The 22,348-nt window shown below is 41.5% G+C and overlaps 2 protein-coding genes across 3 annotated transcripts; one reads left to right on the top strand and one right to left on the bottom strand.

Moving 5' to 3' along the window:
* Window positions 1-1,040: 1,040 nt before the first annotated feature.
* tmed6 (transmembrane p24 trafficking protein 6) lies at window positions 1,041-22,129 on the bottom strand. 2 transcript variants are annotated; one of them, XM_040038759.1, is made up of 5 exons: window positions 21,957-22,129; window positions 5,243-7,144; window positions 4,895-5,021; window positions 2,936-3,106; window positions 1,041-2,699 (listed from the first exon to the last, which is right to left on the bottom strand). In XM_040038759.1, exons 2-5 carry the CDS (start codon window positions 5,666-5,668, stop codon window positions 2,374-2,376), a joined length of 1,050 nt encoding a protein of 349 aa, XP_039894693.1. In that variant the 5' UTR covers window positions 5,669-7,144; window positions 21,957-22,129; the 3' UTR covers window positions 1,041-2,373. The 2 variants fall into 2 exon arrangements, with proteins under 2 accessions (XP_039894693.1, XP_039894692.1); XM_040038758.1 differs by lacking the exon at window positions 21,957-22,129 and adding an exon at window positions 18,849-19,636 and having other exon boundaries at window positions 5,243-9,709.
* LOC120737858 (transcription factor Adf-1-like) lies at window positions 11,317-13,650 on the top strand. The gene is made up of 4 exons (XM_040038760.1): window positions 11,317-11,832; window positions 11,974-12,225; window positions 12,794-12,883; window positions 13,055-13,650. Exons 1-4 carry the CDS (start codon window positions 11,703-11,705, stop codon window positions 13,312-13,314), a joined length of 732 nt encoding a protein of 243 aa, XP_039894694.1. The 5' UTR covers window positions 11,317-11,702; the 3' UTR covers window positions 13,315-13,650.
* Window positions 22,130-22,348: the final 219 nt, after the last annotated feature.

Genomic DNA, 22,348 nt, shown 5'->3' with positions numbered 1-22,348 from the left:
TAATTGTCCCTCAAACCTGATTCAGGGATCCACTCCTCTACTTCACTGTCCTCACTTTCTGAGGACAGAAAGTGCACATTCCCTTGGTTTCCCTCCATAAAAGGTTTTTTACATCCATGTCCTGTAATTATGAGTAGATTGTAAAGTAAAAAACATTGACTATGATCATATAAATGCACACAAACACATCTCTACACGCAAATGCAAATGCATTATATTGTCTGAAAAAAATTAGGCTAACTGCACAGTGTTGCCTTGAGGCAACGAATGAAAATTAACAGTTTTACTGTATAAATAAATTTTAGTGGCTACAGGAAGAGGGTGATAGACTGTCTGAAGCAGTTAGAACAAGACAAGGCTATTGACCGGACCTCATACCACAGGCTGTACCCAGGGGAATCTACACCAACCACTATGGTTTACCAAAAATACATAAACAGGGTGCACCTTTAAGACCAATTGTCTGCATGATCAACTCGGTCACCTATAACATCTCCAAGTTTCTGGCTTCAATCCTCAACCTGCTGGTGGGCAGCTCTGAACACCACATCCAGAACACCTGGAAGTCAAGGTCAAAACCTTTTTTTAATGTAAAAGTGTTTTCGGAAATATTATTTTGTTGTTGATGTTGTAAATGTGATTTGCACTTCCCAGCCACCGTAGGAATCATACTTGTTATTAATCTCTGTCTCTCTTCCACAGCATGTCTTTATCCTGTCTTCCTTCTCTCACCCCAACCAATCACAGCAGATGGCCCCGCCCCTCCCTGAGCCTGGTTCTGCTGGAGGTTTCTTCCTGTTAAAAGGGAGTTTTTCTCCCTCGTTGTGTCCTTGGGACACTTCACCCACCGGGCCCTCTGCCTACCGGTGACGCCAGTGTTCGGCAGCCTCGCCTCTATCAGTGCGCCCCAGGCTACAGTGTAGCTGCCATCACCAGTGTGTGAATGGGTGGATGACTGGATGTGTAAAGTGCTTTGGGGTCCTTAGGGACTAGTAAAATGCTATATAAATACAGGCCATTTACCCATTTACAATAATAAAGCAACTTGAGGTGACTGTTGTTGTGATTTGTGGCTATATAAATAAGATTAAATTGAATTGAATACAGATGCCTGCAAAATACTATCATCCTCATTTTAGGTTTGACAGCATTTCTAGTAGATAATGGCTTGAGATTGAATTGAGGCTGTGGTTTGGGGAAGGCCTCAGAGGGGACTGGAGGCAGGTCCCAGGCTGTGCAGATACTAATGAGCAGTGAAAGGCTTGAAAAGGGGAGATGGTGTGGGGCATGGAAACAATAACGAACAGGTTATAGTGCCGGCAGGCGAGGGTGTCATATAGACATAGGTAGAGGAAGTGACGTGTATGGAGGTGTGGTCCCACTCCTGAAATTCAGATCAATTATAACTGCAGTGTTCAGTCTGGGTCATTTATTATGTACAAAGTCTGAAGTCACACATAATTCTGTGGATCTGGTAACATTTTAACAGGAAACACAATTCCAGTTTCTACCAGCACCTTTATCAACAAAGTGACATTAACCACTGATTTCTGGACTTTACAGTTTTTCAAACCTCAACCTTGAAATTTTGTTTTGTTAACATTTAGAGACTAACCACCCCTGCATTTTTAAAACATGCGGTCAGTTTTATTATACTTGGCTTCTAGTCTACTTCCTTAAGCAACATCTGCCTCTAGATGAACTTGTTCTGCTCCTCTGTCTTTCCCATCATATATTTTGTGTTCTGGTGGTGGATGTTCATGTGAAACATGGTTTAACATCTTTTATTTTACATTTTTAATAATAATGCCAGTGCATGTAAGCTAAAAGCTCAGGCTTCAGACTGCTCGAAACACTCAAATTTGCAGTTTATTTGGTCCTTGGAGTTTAATGTCATACAGAGCAGATGTGAACACAGAAGCCCCATAACCTACTTGCAACACAGTCTACTCATATTGTGTCACAAAGGCCCAGAGACCTGTAGGAAACCATTGAACCACCAATCATTCCCAACCCGTTGTAAGTGCTTGGTGATTAGCTGCTATTGCCCCGTCATGCTGGCCTAGAGACCGGTCATTAACCCCTCGCCAACCGCCCATTGCTATGCCAACGTGTAGATTCTGCAAACAGCTGATGAATGGTTTCTGGAGAGTACTGGTAGCTATCAGTATAATATGTTTACATATTTTTAAAATAACCATCACATATATGTTATTGTTTTTATTTGTTATCAAACTGTATCAATGCAGTATGTTGTGAAAAAGAAAACGTGTTAAGATAACTGATCGAGTCTGTTTGGAAAAGCATCACAAAGTCTTAACATGATTATTTCTAATATTTATTCATTCAAAGAGAAAGAACCATCACTGCTTTTCAATTTGTTCGTGTCTGCCTTTCCTCCACAAAAAATCCAGACATTTTTATTTTTTTTAATTCTTTTTTCTTTCGGCTTTCGTTTGAGTCTATCAGCATCGAGGCTTCTCGCCCTCTCGTGCACGGTATTGTTGACAAAGAGGCTTTTGAGGAAGAGTAGCTGCAGGTACCCAGAGGTGACGATGAGGAGGCTGAGGGCCATCGACCACCAGGTGATGTACTTTGAGTTGGACTGCAGCAGAAGTAGTCTACGCTCTTCTCATCCGACTGAAGCCGTAGTGCCGGAACATGTGAAAGACGTAGGTCTCCACTTTGTGGGTCGTAGTCTGACACAGCAGAACAGACGCAGGTATAAAAATCTGTTTATTCACTTTTGATGTGTCAAACTCAAACAATCCTGCCTCTGCTACCAGTTACTGTTTTTAATTCATTTTGGGAAACACTTTGAACTTCAGTGTGAAGTTAATACATTTGACTTGTTTTGGCTCACCAACTGCTGTCAGTACTGCCACAGATCCCACAACACTATAAACAAACTATAACAGCAGGTAGCTATGTGTACCTCGATGACGCTCAGTGTGTTGTTCAGCTCTTGCTGATCTCCTCCTTCTTCTTCTCCTCCTCCTCGCTCTTTGGGGATCTTGGTAGGTGTCATAGTAAACACCAAAGCTGAGGGAAATCTGCATCGAGCCGAAACGGTTGTGGAAGTTGCTGAAGCACATCTGATAGAAACCTGGAAGTAGACAAGTCAAGATGTTTTTCTTTTTTCCATATAGCACAGTTAAAGTAACACAGCAAACACAAAAATGTTTCCAGTTAAAGCAAACGTATTACGTATCACAGAATCCTGTGAAAATTGAGTTTATCCTTAATGTTTCCATAGGAATTAAAATCAGTTGTATTTGATTGGTGTATCCAACGGCAGATGTGAGAACCTTTGCAAATGCAGACGTTTTTGCAGTTTGCTGGTCTGCAGCATTTCAGTTGTGTGTTAACACAATACTAACAATCATCTCAGGAGTGGATGTTCCAGCAAATTCAACCTAAGACCATCCAAACGCTCAGAAAAACTGCAAAACCCCAAGAATTCTCATTCTCAGACTCTACAGGCCTCATGTTAAATGTTAAAGTTCATGAGAGTACAAATAGAAACAGACTGAACAAGTGTGACTTGTTTGGAAGGGTTACCAGGAGGACGCCTCTTCTCTTTAACTGAACATTGCAGGAACGCTCAGGTTCCTTTGGACAGACAAAACCAAAGTGGACATGTTTGTCCATAAAGGAAAAAAAACGAAACACATCAGACCAGCTGTCAGCACTGTGGTGGAGGGATGATGATCTGGGCTCCGTGCAGTGACTCAGTAAACCATGAACTCCTCTGTATACAAATGTATTCTAGAGTCAGATGTGAGGCCATCAGCCACAGGACGATGATACCAAGAAGAGTGCCAAACCTCCAAAAGAAAAAGAATCAAAGTGGTGCAATGCTCCAGCCAGTCCAGACCTCAGCCTGACGGAGAAGCTGGTGGGACCTTCAGAGAACGGTGTTGAAACCGACTGAAGAGTTGAGTCTCAATGATGAGACTAATAACATCTACAGCAGCGGTCCCCAACCCCCGGGCCTCGGACCGGTACCGGTCCGTGAGTCGTTTGGTACCGGGCCGCGAGAGTTGAGGCTCAGGTGTGAAATGTATAGTTTTTAGGGTTTTTATCGGTTTTCAGCGTTATTTTGTTATCGTTTTTATCGTTTACTCGGTTTTCCTGGGTCTTTTCACGTGTGTTATGAATAAATTTTCTTTTTTTCGGTACCGGTACTAGTTTTATTTTGTTGTATTTATCCGCGACACCTTAAAGGCCGGTCCATGAAAATATTGTCGGGCATAAACCGGTCCGTGGCGCAAAAAAGGTTGGGGACCGCTGGTCTACAGGGTGCACACACGAGGCATTGACGATGACGTGACCATGAGCAGAGACAAATAAATAATGAGAGGATGAGACACAGGTGAAAACATGGCTGGAAGTAACTAAAGAAACAGGAAGTACACTCCACATAACAAGCACAGGACAAAAGACTATCAATAAAATAACAGGAAACAGACACAGGAAAACTAAACACTAACAAAATGTCCAAACTTAAAACACTGGCACCACCCAGGCACCATTACAGAAAAACATGATGAAAATTAGAAGAGTTTATTGAACATTTCTGTAAAACTCCTGCAGGGTGAGATGCAGTGGGACGACCTGTATCATGAGAATAAAAGATGGAATCTCAATGGAAATCTCAAATGCTAATCTACCAGCTAACGCTAACAAGGTGTTTTAATGTTTTAATAATTATTTGGCTGCTCACCTTTAAAACATGTATCTCTCTGACTTTATATCCTCTATGAGAGTTTGTGTTGTATCAACATTTAATGTTAAAGTGAATATCTAGACATAATTTCCTACAATCTGTTCATCGCATTCAGCTGAAGTGAAATAACAGCATGGAAGAGCTATCCATCAGACAGACAGCTACCTGATTCTGCAGCCTCAAAGTTGATCTGGCCTTTCGCATCATCAACAGTAGACAGCAACAGATCACTCGGAGTGTTGACGGTGACAGACAGGTGTCTGTCATGGCCGACTCCCATCACCCACTGGACCTACAAAACCAATACAGAGTTAAAAACCACACAGAGCATCCACACACTGCAGGAATCACGAGCAGCTCTGTCAGTGTAAAATATCCTGTTTGATGTTACCACTGTGAGCTCTTTTCAACAGATGGTACCGATGCTGGTGTCCATGCTAATCTGACATTTGTGGGAAAACAGACTACATGTCAGGTGGCTTCACTTAGCTTGACACAGAGTTTTCTTCTTACCATGAAGTTCAAGTAAAATCTCTCTCCACGGTGAGCAAAGTGCCAGAAACACTCCAACCCAGCAGCAGGAAGCACTATAGCAAAGTCGTACTGGTCAGAACCCCAGAACAGCTCCTGGTCTGTGACGTCGGGGCGGGCGTTTGTCTGGGGAACCCCATGAGCTGAGCCCCAAAATAAAAAGCCCAGAAAGAAGCAGGGAATCCAGCACAGCATGTCTAAAACATGGAAAGGTGAGAGTAGAGTCTGTGCTGCAGTTAGATCAAAAATGATTAACCAGCCCTGAAATGTCTCCTCCTCTGCTGGGAAAACTGGACGGGCTGCACAGATGGAAGCACTGCTGATAGAGAGGAAAACCCTGCAGGAGGGAAACTCTCCAGGTGATCCAAACAAATGAACCTTGAAACTTCCACAGACCGATCCCGACATCCTGTGGAGGTTTGGACCACCGGTTCAGTAATATTTGACCATGTGGTGGATGTACATTTAGATTATTCTCATGGCCGTCATTCACATTTCAACATATCCATGAATCCATTGATCCACTGGTGAACAGGAAACAGCAGACATATGCCAACAGGAGAGTGGGTGCAGTGCTGAGAAGAAGGTCTGATTGATGTTTTACATGATAAAACGTGTTTCCATTCTAGACAAAGATCATAAAGAGAATACAAACAGTATTGTTTAAATGATGGTTTCATTTATAAAGCGAAAAACTCTCCCCAAACCTGCCCTGTGTGCAAAAGTAACTGCCCCCTAAACCTGATCACTGGTTGTTCCACCCTCTGCAGCAGGAAGTGCAGTCACGTGTTTGTGGTCCTGCAGTGAGTCTTTCACATCACTGTGGAGGAATCTTGGTCCACTCTTATTTGGAGGATTGTTGGAATTCAGACACATATTTAAGGTCACGCTGACGCACCTCAGTCTGATTTCAGTCCAGACTTTGACTCGGCCACTCCAAACACTTCATCTGTTTTTGGACTCATTGAGAGGTGGACGTTCTGCTGATCGTGGTGCTGCTGCGTAACTGGAGTGCTTTTGAACTTCAGGGCACAAACTGATGGTCAGACATTCAGGACTGTCAGGTAGAGAGTAGAATTCAAAAGGGTCAGAGCCTCTCTTTAAGAAATGTCACTTGACATCTGCAGCACTCAGTCTGCTGCAGGAAGCGTGCTGCTGCAGTCTGTTGGGGGGGGGCATCATCAGGAACAAGGGTGCAAGGAGAGGAGACAAACTAGTGAGAAATGCTGGCTCTGTAATTGGAGCTGGTACACACACACACACGCAGACACACACACTCACAGACACACACACGCACACACACAGACTCTGTGTGAAGCTCGTCTATATTATATTTGCTGATCTATCAAACAGCTTAAACATATTCCTGGTTATATTCTGATCAGTGCTGAGCAGTTTAAACATAATTAACTATCAATGAAATCATGTATGAATTATGATTCTGTGATTAACATACACTTCATATCACTTCTCATTTTCAAAATCATGTCGTTTAGCTTTGAAATGTCTGCATTTGTGAATAAAACATTCTCTTAGTAACAACATTTATTTAGATCCAACCAGGCAAAATATGATTTTTGCCATTTTTCAAGTGGTCTTAAAGCTTTAATCAGGACTGCATCTGATATCACTTCAGTTTAATGTGAAAAAGCTGCATCAGTGATTTGCTGGGATGTGTCTGCTCCTCTGGCTTTCCTGTTAGCAGTGAGTGCATCGATGTCACAGAGGTTTTAGTGCAGCATAAACTCCAGCACATATTTTTGTCACTCTGGAGCACATTTCAGGAAAATAACAAGAAGTAAATGAAGGAAAGCGACAGAAGCAGACAGGATAAGACGAGCGTCATATCTGAGACAATAACCAGGGCCGGACCGTTTCTGACAGCTGCATCATTTTTATTGTGCAACACCACGGCAGCAGAGGACGGTTTGATTTTGTCTTGGGAATAAATCACTACTGGAAATCACAGGACTCAGATCAAACACATGTCTGCTCTCCAGAACCAGGACGACGTGCTGAGATCACGGTGGGCGACAAATGTTCATCAGCAGAACGACGAGACAGAAACACAGAAGAGCCGTTTGGAAAGGCAGGAGGTACAGTGCTAACAGGCTGCAAGAAATATGAATACAGACTCACGTCTGTCTCTATCAGTACTTATCATGCAAAAGATACGACACACACGTGTACAAAGAAGTGTCCAGGTTCATCCTGACCATCAACCTTTCTGACTGAAGGGCATTTCTGCCAGCAGGACTTCAGATATAAGCAGTGACGTGAGATATAAGACAATAACACTATCAGTCATGGCCTGGCATTCCCAGAGCACAAAGCTCAGCAGGACATAAACAGTGTGGAGTCATCAACATCATCAACAGAAGGCAGAAGAGCTTTGAATGTCCTTCAAGAAGTCTGGAGAAGTGTTCCTGCAGGTCCTCACAGAGACGCCAGAGAGCTGCTCAGAGAGTTCAGAGTGAGCTGAAGGATGAAGGTCAGACCATAACATTCCTCCAAAAGTGCCTTCATGGACCTGCAGCCGAAAATAGAAACCGATGCAAAGTGTTTATGCAGGTGAGAGAAGTTCACCTGAGGGCTCTTTTTCAGCGTGCATGCCGAGCGCTGAGAGACGGAGGTTGTGCTGCAGGCAGACGTTTGGACGGCGACTCAGACTTCTCTTCTAGACGTCGTCAAATATTTGTCTACGAGATGATGACGAGACAGGTACCGTCCTCCTGAGTGCACAAAAACACACAAGTGAACACAGCAGCACACAAATCCACACGTCTGTGGACACGTCAGTGCCTGCAGACACTTTAGAAACGGCTGTGCTTCACTCCAACACTGAGGAAATGAACAAACTGACAGTTAACAATATGGAAAAATAAAAGGATCTCTCTGCTGCTGAAAAGTGTGAAATAGCTAAATGCCTTGGACACGTAGTGAAAACCTGAGATATTTCATGAAAACTTAATCGTGATCACCGCAACGTTAGGAGATCTGTGGCTGAGTCAGACCACACACGGGTTTGTGCAGATAAAGGCACAACGAGGAAGGTTTCTGCAGGACAAATACATCCCATTAAGAGAGCAGCTGCTAAAAGGCCATTACAAAGCAGCAAACACATATTTGAAGCTGCTGGTGCCTCTGGAACCCCACCAACATCAAGGTGTAGGACATTTTGGACAATCTATAATCTTCTAACACAAAAACATACAAGTGTTCACTGAAGTAAACACACAGAGCAGTAGCAGATTTTTTTAAATGTGTTTTATTTATTTAAATTTGCTGCTAACTGCCTTGTTTTCATTTGTAGTTTTTGTAGTAGGAAGAACTACAAAATCTACAAATAAACAAAGTGCAGTTAACAAATGTAGTGCTCTCCACTATGTGAACCCCTCATCTGAATTTTTAGGTTTTTCAGTTCAAGCCAATTAAATGAAATCCAAAAATTCAGCCCCAACAATCAAATGATCCCCTATGAGCAAGCACTCTGGCAACGGTGGAGAGGAAAAACTCCCTTTTAACAGGAAGAAACCTCTGGCAGAACCAGGCTCAGGGAGGGGCGGTCTTCTGCCATGACTGGTTGGGAGGTGAGGGGCAAAATTAAATCAAACATAAAGGAGAGCACAGCGTATTTATGACAGGTCAGTGGACTGTGGCTCGAGTTCAAAAGATGCTCGAATCCCGCCTGAGGTGGTATGGACACGTGATTCGAAGCGATGAGAACTCAGCAAAAACGACTATTAAGGATCGACCCAGACGGACGCCGGCCTCGAGGCAGACCGAAAAAAACGGTGGATGGACAAAATCAGGGAAGACATTAAGACCATCAACGCGTCACCTGAGGACGCCTTGGACAGAACCAAACGGAGAAACCTTTGCTGAGGAGCGGACCCTGCACCAGCGGGAACAACGCCAGGATGAAGGTGGACTGTGGCTGGAAAAGATCATTACTGTTTTTAAAGGGTAACTGGTCCACATCCACAATGACAGTAGAGCTGTCATTGTGGATGTGGACCACAATCCACAATTGTCGATGGGACGTGCGCATGCAAGCATATGCAAGCGATCCACAGAGCAGGACATTCGCTTCAGCCGAAAATCTTAGAGGCGACCCAGAAAGCTGCAGGAAGCGCAATGACACATCCGGCAACAGTTAAACCTACTTTAAGTAGGTTTACACCCCACGAACCAGGCGATTCTCTTTCTGTTGTCTGTTGTTCATGTACCGCTGGGCGCTGAAGATTTTCCACACTTTGTCTGAGTTCTGCGATCTCTTGCCTCAATTGTGCGTATGCTTGCCCGAATTGTGCGTTTGCTTGCCCGAGTTGTGCGTTTTCTTGACTGAGTTGTGCATTTTCTTCCCTGAGTTGTGCGTTCCCTTCGATGAGTTGTGCGTTTTCTTCCCTGAGTTGTGAGTTTTCTCCACTGAGTCGTGCGTTTCTTCGACTGACTAGTGTGATATGTTGACTGAATTCTATGCACGTTTGTAGTAACCTGTAAATTGTAAATACTGTAAAACTTTTTTCTGTCATTTAATGGTCGGGCATTGTACAGCTACAAGCATTTCACCCCCATGTCATACTATGTATGGTTGTGTGTGTGTGTGACAAATAAAATTTGAATTTGAAACATAACAACATAGCAGAAGTATTGTAATTCAGCAGAAATGTTCATATTTAGCACAAACATGAAAACTTGGAAGAAATGGTGTAACAGTAGAACTTAGTATACAGTAGTATAATTTAGAAATAGAAACTCTTAGTAGAACTTAGTAGAAATGTAATATAGTAGCAGAGTAGTAGAAATACTATGATTTAGCAGAAAAGTAATAACTTAAGCAGACATTTTAGAAAAGCAAAATGGCCAGCAGAAAAAGGTTTTCGCAAAACTACTTGTTTTTCAACTGTGAACAATTGGCAGAAACATTAGAAAAGCCAGAAGGAAAAGCCAGCAAATACACAAGGGTAAGGCAAAACTGACATGCCTAACAATGTTTACAAATATGGAAACACACTCAATAACTCAGTGACACATAAGACATGTCCAGAAAACAACGTGTGCAAACACGGATGCAAACAAACAATATAATAATATAGCTTCATAATGATTACAGGACATCAGACTATTTGTTCTTATAGCTTAATGATGCAGAATTATCATATAGAAATAAAAAACTGAAGTTGAGCGCTATTTGAACACGTTGCCTGCAGCACTGAAGGACTCTGCGACAGACGTCTGTCTCGCCCTAGCAGCACCTGTCCTCTCCTCCGCTTCAGTTCGCCTCAACATAAGCTCGTCATATTCTGTGATATGATTTACTCGGAGGTGTTTGACGAGGGTAGTGGCGTTGCCACAGCACCTCACTGTCTTGCCACATGTAAACATGCAAATCGCGTCTTGGCGGTTTGTGGAGGTAAAATGCATCCTCACATGACTCCGTTTAGGCTCAGCCATCCCATATGGAAAAGATATTTATAAATCTTATAAAGTTTGTATCGGTCTACATACAAGAGTGAAAACAGATATAAGATCCCTTGAAAAATTATATAAATGAAACTTGTATGTTTTGGATACTTACTAAAACAATATATGAAAGTAATAAGAAAGTGGCCACTTTGATGAGTAAATCATATAAGTTTTTACTATTTCTTTTCCATATGGGATTGTTGTGAGCGCACACACCAGGGGCAGTGTTGCCAACTTATTTAGCGAGTTTTCAGAGCCCCTTAGCAACTTTTTTTCTAAAAAGCGACTAGCGACAAATCTGGTGACTTTTTCTGGTGTTATTGGAGACTTATTTATGACAACGTTTTGATGTGAAAGGGCGTATCGCTCTTCTCACCAAGCAGCAGTGCTGCCGTGGGCACCTCGCCCACGCCAAAGCGCTCACTGCTATCAGGACAGGAAATGTTCCCACTAGTGATGTGTCGGTTGTGAACGAAATGGCTCTTAGAGCCGGGTCTTTGACGTGAACGACGCGAGCCGGCTCCTTATCGCGAGCCGTGGGTTGTTTTTTTCCTTTCTCTCACCCTCTCTCTCGCACTTTTTTTCCGCTTCCGAGTCTTGTGCTTAACGGTGTGTTCACACCAAACACGATGGACGCGAACAGAGCGTCAGGTTTACATGTAAAGTCAATGGAAAAGCGCGATGACACACGATTGCGGGTCCCGCGAAAATTCGGAAGCAGAAGCGTCGCGAAAACGCCTGAAACGTGCGTCAGTGTAGCGCGTGTGGCGTGTTTGACTTGCGAAAAAAGCCAGGCACGTGAGTTTTTGTGTTGCATTTTGTGCATACGCGCATTTCGTGTCTACCGCTCAGTTGAAAAAACTGAACTCCGGCGTCAAATCGCGCCGCGACAACCAATCAGGAGCCTGGTGACGTGGCTCTTACCTTGGTCAAAGGGGCAGATCCAGCCAAAGCCCTTCATTCTTCATTCAGTATGGAGGAAAAGCTAATCAGTGCTGTGGCTAATCACCCAGAGCTGTATGATGCTAGCTGCTACTGCTACCGAGACAGGAATAAAAAGGACCTAGCTTGGAGGCACATAAGTGAGGAGATCGGGCAACCTGGTAAGTTCATTCATTCTTCTTTTTAATTTTCAGACTGACCCGATGAAGCTGTGCAAAAGCTTGCAAGCCCGCCTACTGTCCCGCTATTTTCCCACTGATGTACAAATACCTTTCCGCTAACAAGATAATGCATTTATTCAGAGGACATCTGCAGGAGAAAGTGGAAGAGCCTCAGGGACACCTATAATAAGGAGAAGAGGACAGAGAAGGAGAAGAGGAGTGGGTCTGCAGCAGGATCGGAGAGGAGATGGAAGTTCTTCGCGGTCATGGGGTTTCTGGACCCCTTCCTCACCCCGCGGGAGACTAGCGGTAATATGGTGCGGACCGTGGGGAACTTCTCCCCCGAGGACCAGGGACAGCCCGAAGAGGCAGCAGGGGAGTGTCAGTCAGAAGGTATGTTTACAATGAATTAATGTAGGCAGTTAATTTATGCGTGTTGTCATACAGGAATATATTTTGTTTATTAATAAACAGTATACAGTAGTCCCGCTGTTCATCCGTCACCGCCTCGCCTTTTCGCTGATTTTTTTTATTGCACCGTACAGCTTTCAACAATGCGCATTGCATTCTGCAGCCCAAATGACAAATCTCCTCCGTGTCGTGTCTCCTGCGCTTGCCAAACTTATCATGTTTGGTTTTGATAACCATCACGTCCAATAGAAAAAAACAGCACAAAAACACTCATAACTATGCCCCTGATTCAGAAATAGACACCTGCACCGGGAGCGAAAAAGGCGCACAAAAGTGGCGCCGCAGACGGAGGAAAAGCGCGGCATAATACTTTTACGTTTTAAAATCGACAAAGGTTTGCACTTTGAGAATCAACTTGTGAGAACTGTGAATACTGTTCATGTGCTGCAATAAATGAGAGACCACTGTATATAATAATAAATATATAATAATATTATATTCTCTATGACTATTGTCTTCAACCTGTTAACATTTAATATTGTCTTGATAGAGTCAAGTAATCATGCAGCAGAGTCCTCCCCTGTTGCTTCTCCTGGCTCCCCAGTCCCTGGTCCCTCAGCTCCTGCTGCTGCACCCACAGGTATGAACATCAAGCACTGATAGCTTTTTACTTGCTTGGATTCCCTTGTGATCACCTTTACTAAATATCTACAACCAATCTGTTCATATCCTGGTTTTTTTCAATTTTGAAAATGAAAATCTAGTAGCAGCCTTCTCATTTCTTTGTGTTGTTTTGTGCTGTGTTTTACAGGCCCACAGAGGAGGACAGCTCGAAGGCGGGCGAGGGACGGGTCCCAGGACGGTCCATCGGCGGTGGAGCTGGCCATCCTGGAGTCCCTAAAGAGGCCACGCCCGTCTCCAACAGAGCATTTCCTCCTCAGCCTTGTTCCTGCTCTGGAGAGCATGCCGCCTCAGACACGAGAATTCGTGAAATTTCAAATTTATAAATTAGCTTTTGAAAACAGCATAGGTGTGTTAAATTTGGAAACATTGGACCCTAATGATCAGTAGTTTTGTGATGAGGCAGCAGCTCTCCAGGGCAGAAACAATGTTCTCATTTTTCTCCTCCTTCTCCCTGAGGCGCTTCCACTCCAAGCTGGGTCCTTTTTATTCCTGTCTCTCTGTAAATAGTTAAATTTCATATATTTATGTTTAATGTTTTTGTTACTGAATTTATATATTTTTTCAAATAAACATTTATAATGACAAATGTCTCTGTTCTACTACACAGCAAATATTGGCACCCGACTTGACACAAGTAGAATTTATTTCATATTATACTAATGACAAAATATACTGATACAGTGGGATGCAAAAGTTTGGGCAACATTGTGAAAAGTAATTATTTTCCTGTACAAATCATTGGTTGTCACTAAAAATTGTCAGTTAAATACATCATATAGGAGACACTGTAGCAGTCCCCCGGACCAAGGAAGAAATAGAGAGAGCCTCGACGGGTGCAGTAATTTTTACTTTGAGATTCATTCAGAATCTAACAGTGCGCCAGGTGCGCCAATGCACCGTGAAAACTAAACAGAAACACAAAATACATTTTCTTAGACGCTTATTACAAATATGAACTCAAATAAAGCAGAAAATACAACAAAATATCAATTAAGCAAAGAAATACAACTTAAAACATGTACCTCGCTCCGCATTCCAAGGGCTGCAAATTGTTAATTTCGCTAGAGTCCGGTATCACGCTGCTTCACGCTTCATTGAGAGCTGCCTACTGGGACATGTGCGCCACAAAACCGGTCTGAGCTGGAAGTGCAGCTTGCCGCTAACTAAACAACAGAGCCCTCTACTGGACACTACGCGTAGCTGTTCAGGCTTAGATCAATAAACAAAACTGGACCTTTACAGACACACACAGTGATATTTGAGAAGTGAAATGCAGTTCACTGGATTTACAGAAAGTGTGCAATAACTGTTTAAACTAAATCAAGCAGGTGCATAAATTGGCAACACAAAAAAAGAGAAAATAAATATTTAGTGTATATCAATGCGTGTCTCCTATATGATATATGCAAGTGACATTTTTTACTGTAACAGCGATTCATAAAGGAAAATAATGACTATTAATAAGGTTGCCCAAACTTTTGCACCACACTGTATATAGGAACATAGTGAAGACAAGTTACTTAAGAGAGTAAAAAGAGGTTAGTTTATTTTTTGCAGTAGAGCTAAATTTATTAAGAAAATTTTTAAAAAGACAGGAACACTCTTTAGAGGTTGTGGGTGGCTCTTAAAAGAGCCGTTGTGATGATAAATACATTTTACAGTGTTTATTTATCGGATAAAATACGTTAAATGTCACCGTTATTATTAGCCGGCCCGGAAAACAGCGGGGGTGTCCAAATTCAGAGGCTGCTTCCACCTGAGGACGCGGCCTTCGCGGTCTAAAGAAAGCCGGGTAGTACGTCACGAGCTCCCTCAGTGGAGTGAAACTCAGCCGTCTGCTCCTTGCTATCTAAAATATAACCGGGCGCTGGCGTAAACTCTCGACCGTCTCACACTTTGTTCAATTAGTTTTCTGTTTGATGTTTATTCAGCTGTGTGAAAACCCCGGAGGAACCCACCCGAGGGATTAATAAAGTTTAATTTAATTTAATCTAATCTAATAACTTAATCTCAGCCAAACCGATTTTACTCACGAACAAATAAAACACTGAAAAAGCCAAACAATAACATTTTTAAGTTATCAAAGTGACTTATATATCATGTTTAACCCGAGTAGTGAAAGCCCGCGGGGTTTGAAGACGATGTGTCGATCGGCTCAGATATTTGAAGTTTACACAGCTACATTTCTCACCTGAAAACATGTCAAAAGTTGGGGGTTTTTTTGCGACCCAGAAAGAGAAATAAGAGTAATATTAAAGCTAAGTAGCTGCCGCCATTGTTGGAAACTGGAATTGGCTCGGCCGTGCTATGAATTCTGCAATATGGTTTTTGAAACTTAACTACTTCCTCATGCTTTCACGTAAAAACTCCATTCAAACTTAAAATGTTCTCAAATTATTGGGCTATTCATGTATGATTCAGCTTTTTCATATCTTTTACTGTTTTTATGTAATGTTGTTGAACAACAGTTGAACAACAAGTAGTTTTGAGGGAACTTAACCATGTTCACTTTTTTTCAGCTGTCCACTTTGCTTTTCCAATATTTCCACTTACGTTATCTATTCTTTTTAATATTTGTGCTAAATATAGTATTTCTGCTAAATCATACTATTTCTGCTTAATTAGTTTCTGCCAAATCATAGCATTTCAGCTACTTTATAGGATTTGTGCTAATATAGCATTTCTGCTTAATCAGTATTTCTGCTTAATTATAGTCTTTTTGTTAAATTATTCTATTTCTGTTACTTTATAGGATTTGTGCTAAATATAGGATTTCTACTAAATTAAAGTATTTCTACCAAATCATAGTATTCCTGCTAAATCATAGCATTTCTGCTACTTTAAAATCTTTGTGCTAAATACCGTATTTCTGCTGAAACATCCTATTTCTGCTTAATTATAGTGTTTTTGTTAAATTATTCTTATTCTGTTACTTTATAGGATTTGTGCTAAATATAGTATTTCTGCCTAAATTAAAGTATTTCGACCAAATCATAGCATTTCTGCTACTTTTATTTTTGTGCTTAATACCATATTTCTGCTAAATCATACTACTTCTGCGTAATTATAGTTTCTGCCAAATCATAGCATTCAGCTACTTTATAGGATTTTTGCTAAATATAGCATTTCTGCTAAATCATAGAATTTCTATTTTTTAATTTTTGTACTAAATACCGTATTTCTGCTAAATTATACTATTTCTTTTACTTTGTAGGATTTGTGCTAAATATAGTATTTCTGCTTAATTATAGTGTTTCTGCTAAATTATAGTATTTCTGCTACTTTAAAGGATTTGTGCTAAATACCGTATTTCTGCTAAATCATAGTATTTCTGCCAAATAATAGTATTTCTGCTAAGTTATTACGTTTGTCTTAAGTCACAAAATTTTTCCTAACATGTTATGTTAACGCTCTATGTCAGAAACACTTTGCAGACAGCCTGTGTCTCTTTCTGTGTGAGCACTGACTGAGCAAGGGATGCAGCTGCATTGACAGGAACAACTACACAGCCTGATGAAGCAGACAGAAGCAGCAGCTCTGATTGGTGGATTCAAATTGAGCAAATCCAGGCTGTTTGACTGCCATAGATACAGCTGAAAATATAAAGCTGAAAATAGCTGAAGAAGCTGAAGTCAGTATTTGAAAAAGTTTTTGAACTTCTAATAACTTTACAGAAGCACGTCTGTGTGTGTGTGTGTGTGTTTATAATTTTGTGTTTCTGCCGGGTGTTCTTTCTTTTTTTTCTAAAGTTTGTGCCACTTTGCCTTAGTAGCGCAACAAGTAATTTTGAGTGAATTTTACCTTTGGTTAGCTTTTACAGCTGGCAATATTGATTTTCCAATATTCCTGCTAAGTTACTTCTTTCCTACTCTATGAGGACTGGCACATTCAAATCGACATCTCAGGGCCTGCACGGCTTCCCAGGAGCCAATCGTTTGTGAGGGCAGTATTGTGGAAATGACACAGTCTTCACCAGTGGGATAGTTACAAAGCTTTCTTCGTTATGAATTAGTGATACATGTTTTTATTGAACATTTGAAGATAAAAAAAACACTATGATTTGGTAGAAATACTTCAATTTAGTAGAAATGCTATATTTAGCACAAATCCTATACAGTAACAGAAATAGAATAATTTCACAAAAACACTATAATTAAGCAGAAATAGTATGTTTTAGCAGAAATACTATGATTTGTAGAAATACTATGATTAAGCAGAAATGCTATATTAGCAATATCCTATAAAGTAGCTGAAATGCTATGATTTGGCAGAAACGAATTAAGCAGAAATAGTATGATTTAGCAGAAATACTATATTTAGCACAAATATTAAAACGAATAGATAACGTAAGTGGAAATATTGGAAAAGCAAAATGGACAGCTGAAAAAAAGTGAACATGGTTAAGTTCCCTCAAAACTACTTGTTGTTCAACAACATTACATAAAAACAGTAAAAGATATGAAAAAGCTGAATCATACATGAATAGCCCAATAATTTGAGAACATTTTAAGTTGAATGGAGTTTTTTACGTGAAAGTATGAGGAAGTAGTTAAGTTTCAAAACCAGTAAGTTTTTGCAGAACTTTTAAATTCCCATTCATTTAAATGGGACAAAATTGCACAAAAAGCTTATCATGACCCCACAGAGCGTCACGATGATAATCATGACCCCACAGAGCGGGACATTTGCTTCAGCTGAAAATCTCAGAGGCGACCCAGAAAGCAGCTGGAGGAAGAACAATGACCCGTCCGGCAATACTTAAACCTATTTGAAGTAGGTTTCGACACACCACGCACCAAGGGATTCTCTTTCTGTTGTAGATTTGTACCATGTACCACTGGGCGCCGAAGATTTCCACAGTTTGTCTGTGAGTCCTCTGCGTTCTCTTGCCTTGAATTCTGGTGTTTTTCATGCCTGACGTTGTCACGGTCCTGGCCGGCAGACCGTGGGGATGAAGGGGAATGAGGACCAGGTGCGGAGCTCTGTGTGCAAACAGTGCGTTTATTTTACAGTGACGAAACTGATACACAACAATACATTCCCGTGTGTTCCCAACTCGTTAGCAACCTCAATTACACTTGTAAGCTCACACTCACAAACAGACCAGCTAGAGAACTGACGGGAAGTCCCACGCAATGATCCTGCGTTGGTGGGAGCTCAATCGGTTTCTTAAATAGCTCCCCGACGAGCCTGATCAGCAGCAGGTGTTTGTGGGGCTTCAGGCGTGGCCAATCCTCTAGTGGGACCACACCCATCAGGCCTGCAGGTGCTTGACATCCACACACATATACGCACACATACAGACACCCTGTCTACACACACAATAAGTGGAACACCAAACAGAAGCATAGAATAACAAATACATAACACAATATAGTTCATAACTGCTCGGGGACCCTGGGTCGCTCCAACTCAGGACCCTGACAGACTGGTGTGTTTTCATGCCCGAGTTGTGTGTTTTCTTGCCTGACTTGTGTGTTTTCTTGACCGAGTTGTGTGTTAAATTCAACGACGTCTGCGGTTTGTCTAATAACACCACGTAGAACTTCAAATGTCGTACGCTGCAGTGGGTCTGACTGATCTCTGCTTCCAGATGGATTATTCAATGTTCCCTGTGACATTTCTTTAAAGGTTTAAAGCTCGGACAAATGTCAAAAAAGTTAAATACGTTCTCTGAAGTGTTAGCTTTGTCCAAACTGTTAAAGGAGCTCCTCTATTTAACCCTAACCCTTGGTGGGTGTGGCAGAGAATGGGATGTCGACCGTGACGTCACGATGATCCTTTGAGAAGATAAAATGAGCGCTGTGGATCATTCTGCGCATGCTCAGATCAATGAACAGGAGTTGTGCGTTTTCTCGACTGAGTCGTGTTTTCTAGACTGCGTCGTGTGACATCGTGACTGAATTCTATGCACATTTCACTGAGTCGTGCGTTTTCTTCCCTGAGTTGTGCGTTTTCATGCCTGAGTTCATCTCTCGTACGCTGCAGTGGGTCTGACTGATCTCCGCTTCCCTGTGACATTTCTTTAAAGGTTTAAAGCTCAAAAGTGTCAAAAAGTTAAATCTCTGAATGATTTAAATGCAAAGGTTAGCTTTGTCTAAAACAACTGTCTCTTTCTGATGTAAACTGTTAAACGAGCTCCTCTATTTAAGGTCTTGGTGGGTGTGGCAGAGAATGTGATGTCGACCGTGACGTCACGATGATCCTTTGAGAAGATCAAAGGAGCGCTGTGGATCATTCTGCGCATGCTCAGATCAATGAACGGGAGAATTATTTGTAAATACTTTGCTAGCTAACAAAGGTGCTTTTAGCAACAGCTGGTGGTGATTCATCGTTATCAACCCTTAAACTCGTGAACTGGCTCTCTAGCTTTTCGATTGCTACTGTTGTCTATCACATATGTATTATTTGGAACCCAGCTTACCTGTAAAAACAGACAAACAGCAGGTAACAGGAACTACTCTGTGCGCCAGCTCGGCACCACTCTTCTTCTAGCGAGGTGTCGGCTACTGATGCGTAAGACACGGGGCCCTCTGCTGGCGGAACTTATATTACAGACATTAACAGTAGTTTTCCCCAAAAGAAAGTGACTTGAAGCATAAAAATAAAATGGGAGGCTGCAATTTTCATGTACTCATCTATATCATAGTGCACGGGTCGGCAACCTGCGGCTCTTTAGTCCTTATAGTGCGGCTCCACATGTTTTGGGAAAATAAATTAGAAGTATTTAGCTGAAGTGTATTTTATTTATGTTAGTTCTTTTTTAACTTGTAGCTCTAAATTGGAAGATTATTTTGATATTGAAGTATAAAAATAAAATTATATTCTATTATTTTTTAATCGCTCAAAATAAGCGTCACACTGGCGGAAGCCGGTATACCCGCCGAAACGCCGTGCATTTATCAAGACTTTCAACCCCAGGTAGGCTAATGTGGATCTTCGGATCCACATTATGTCAGCTAATCAGCTACTATGATTTAGCAGAAATATTATTTGGTAGAAATTACCATAATTACATAAAAACAGTAAAAGATATGAAAAAGCTGAATCATACATGAATAGCCCAATAATTTGAGAACATTTTAAAGTTTGAATGGAGTTTTTACATGAAAGTATGAGGAAGTAGTTAAGTTTCAAAAACCAGCAAGTTTTGGCAGAACTTTTAAAAATTTCCCATTCATTTAAATGGGACAAAATTGCATAAAAAGCTTAATATTTTAAGAAATATAATAGTCATAACTACCAGAAGTCATAGCACCCATCTCCAGAAATAGCAGAATATTGTGAAATTTGAATGGTGAAAATCACACAAAATTGTAGTAGTTCAAGTCCAAAAAACGTATGGAAGCAACTTGAATAATACAAATAAAGTAGAAAGACAAACAGGAACTCAATAGTGCCTACAGCATCCACACTATAATCCATAATTATGTGGATATGCATATCCACAGACACAGATCAGGGGCCCGTTCTTCGTACCTCGCTAAGTAAGTTAGCTGGATTTGATTGTTGACTTGGACTTGCTGTCATAGCAACAGAGCCGTAAGCGTAAACCTGCTCGGGAGCAGGTTTACTTTATGTAAACAGGATTAGATCGCGGCCACGCAGGTATGTCCGCTTCATTCATACGAAAGCAACAGCGATATTCCACCACTGTGTCACCATAAATAAATAACATCAGTGTAACTAAAGATAATGCAGCACCTGATCCATTTATTGATTTCACACAGATACATACAGGTCATTTCCTAAAAAAGGGAAATGTACTATTAACATTCTATTACATGTATGTGATTATTACAGATGTAATTCATATGTTAGAGTAGTAATTGCAAATTACTTCGTGTAATCAAGATGAGAGACCACGGCTATAAAAGTGAAGGTGGATTTGGGAAGCCTGTCGCAGTCATATCCTGTCCGTTTACGCGAGCAGCCCATTGCGGAAGGTGCAAGATTGATAAGGAGAGTTATCAGAATTCAGCGTATATTGCGGGATAGACAGGATCCTTTAGCTCAGCGCGACAGTGTGCTCATAGAGAGATATCGATATTCCCGTGAGGGTATTATTCACTTAACCAACTTGTTGACGAGGGGGTGCAGGACCACCACCTGTCTTTTTGTGCTCTGCCCTTTTCTTGGTTGCTGTTATGAACAAACAAACAGATTATTTCAGGGTCTCTTTCCAAGAGACGAAAAGCAATATGAGTGATAAATATTACCATTCTGTAGAATATTCTTATATTTCACTTTTACTTGTTCCCATGTTCTAGTGGGTCCTGTTGTGGCTCTAATGTGAAAGGGGATATAATATAACATAATATAATATAATGTAATATAATATTGGATAATATAGTGTAATATAATAAATCTACCCTACCGCCTACTGGTGTTGGCCAGAGGGGCCGATGGCGCGATATGGCAGCCTGGCTTCTGTCAGTCTGCCCCAGGGCAGCTGTGGCTACAACCGTAGCTGCCTCCACCAGTGTGTGAATGTGAGAGTGACTGAATAGTGGCATTGTAAAGCGCTTTGGGTGCCTTGACAGGCGCTATATCAATCCACTCCATTATTATTGTTATTATTAAATTGCTTACGAGTTTAATTTGTCAGCAACTTTCTGCCAGCCCTCTCTCCTTGCTTTTGCAGCCTTTGCAGTGTTCCCTTGCGTTCTGATTAAACTCTGAAACTCCTGAAATCCCTCACTCAAGAGTTCTTGCTCTGCTGCCGAAAAATACCGAGCGCGCTCCTTCGACATTTTCGCCGACCAATCACAGGGTTGCCGATCAATGTTTCTACTATCGATGCGTAGCCCCTTTTACGACACCCAGTGATCTCACATTACTTCATCCAGCTGTACTGATCGTCAACAGCAGGTGTGTTCGGGGAACCGGATTAGCGAGCTCACGGTTAGCGCGATGGTTTGGTCTTGGATGTGTCATTTGATCTTGGATGTAGTAAGCGACGTACGAAGAACGGGCCCCAGATAGGATAAGATGAGCATCATATCTGAGACAGTAACTAGGGCTGACACCTCCATCATTTTTATTGTGCAACAACACGGCAGCAGAGGACGATTTGATTTTGTCTTGGGAATAAATCACGACTGGAAATCACAGGACTCAGATCAACACACGATCTGATCTGTGCCACAGCAAATCTCATGCAGTGCTAATTTAAAAACTCTGACATATTTGGACAATCTATAATCTTCTACCACAAAAACATACAATTGTTCATTGAAGTAAACACACAGAGCAGTAGTGGATTTTCTTTTCTCTTTTTTGATTTGCTGCTAACTGCTAGGTTTTTATTTGTAGTTTTTGTAGTAGGAAGCACTACAAAAACTACAAATAAAAAAAAGTGCGGTTAACAAATGCAGTGCTCTCCACTATGTAAAACCCTCACCTGAATTTTTAGGTTTTT

The sequence above is a fragment of the Simochromis diagramma genome, unplaced genomic scaffold, assembly GCF_900408965.1.
Source record: "Simochromis diagramma unplaced genomic scaffold, fSimDia1.1 OVJJ01000366.1, whole genome shotgun sequence".
NCBI classification, from domain to species: domain Eukaryota; kingdom Metazoa; phylum Chordata; class Actinopteri; order Cichliformes; family Cichlidae; genus Simochromis; species Simochromis diagramma.
This window is presented reverse-complemented; position numbering and strand designations above follow the sequence as displayed.

Bases quoted from the DNA above. Each gene is read 5' to 3' on its own strand.
- tmed6 (XM_040038759.1), bottom strand. From the start codon at position 5,668: ATGTCGGGATCGGTCTGTGGAAGTTTCAAGGTTCATTTGTTTGGATCA. The intron at 5,022-5,242 runs GTAAGAAGAAAA...TTGGTTTTGTAG, and splicing joins GATTTTACTTGAACTTCATG to GTCCAGTGGGTGATGGGAGT. The intron at 3,107-4,894 runs GTAGCTGTCTGT...GTCTACTTCCAG, and splicing joins CTTTGAGGCTGCAGAATCAG to GTTTCTATCAGATGTGCTTC.
- LOC120737858 (XM_040038760.1), top strand. From the start codon at position 11,703: ATGGAGGAAAAGCTAATCAGTGCTGTGGCTAATCACCCAGAGCTGTAT. The intron at 11,833-11,973 runs GTAAGTTCATTC...GCATTTATTCAG, and splicing joins TGAGGAGATCGGGCAACCTG to AGGACATCTGCAGGAGAAAG. The intron at 12,884-13,054 runs GTATGAACATCA...TGTGTTTTACAG, and splicing joins TCCTGCTGCTGCACCCACAG to GCCCACAGAGGAGGACAGCT.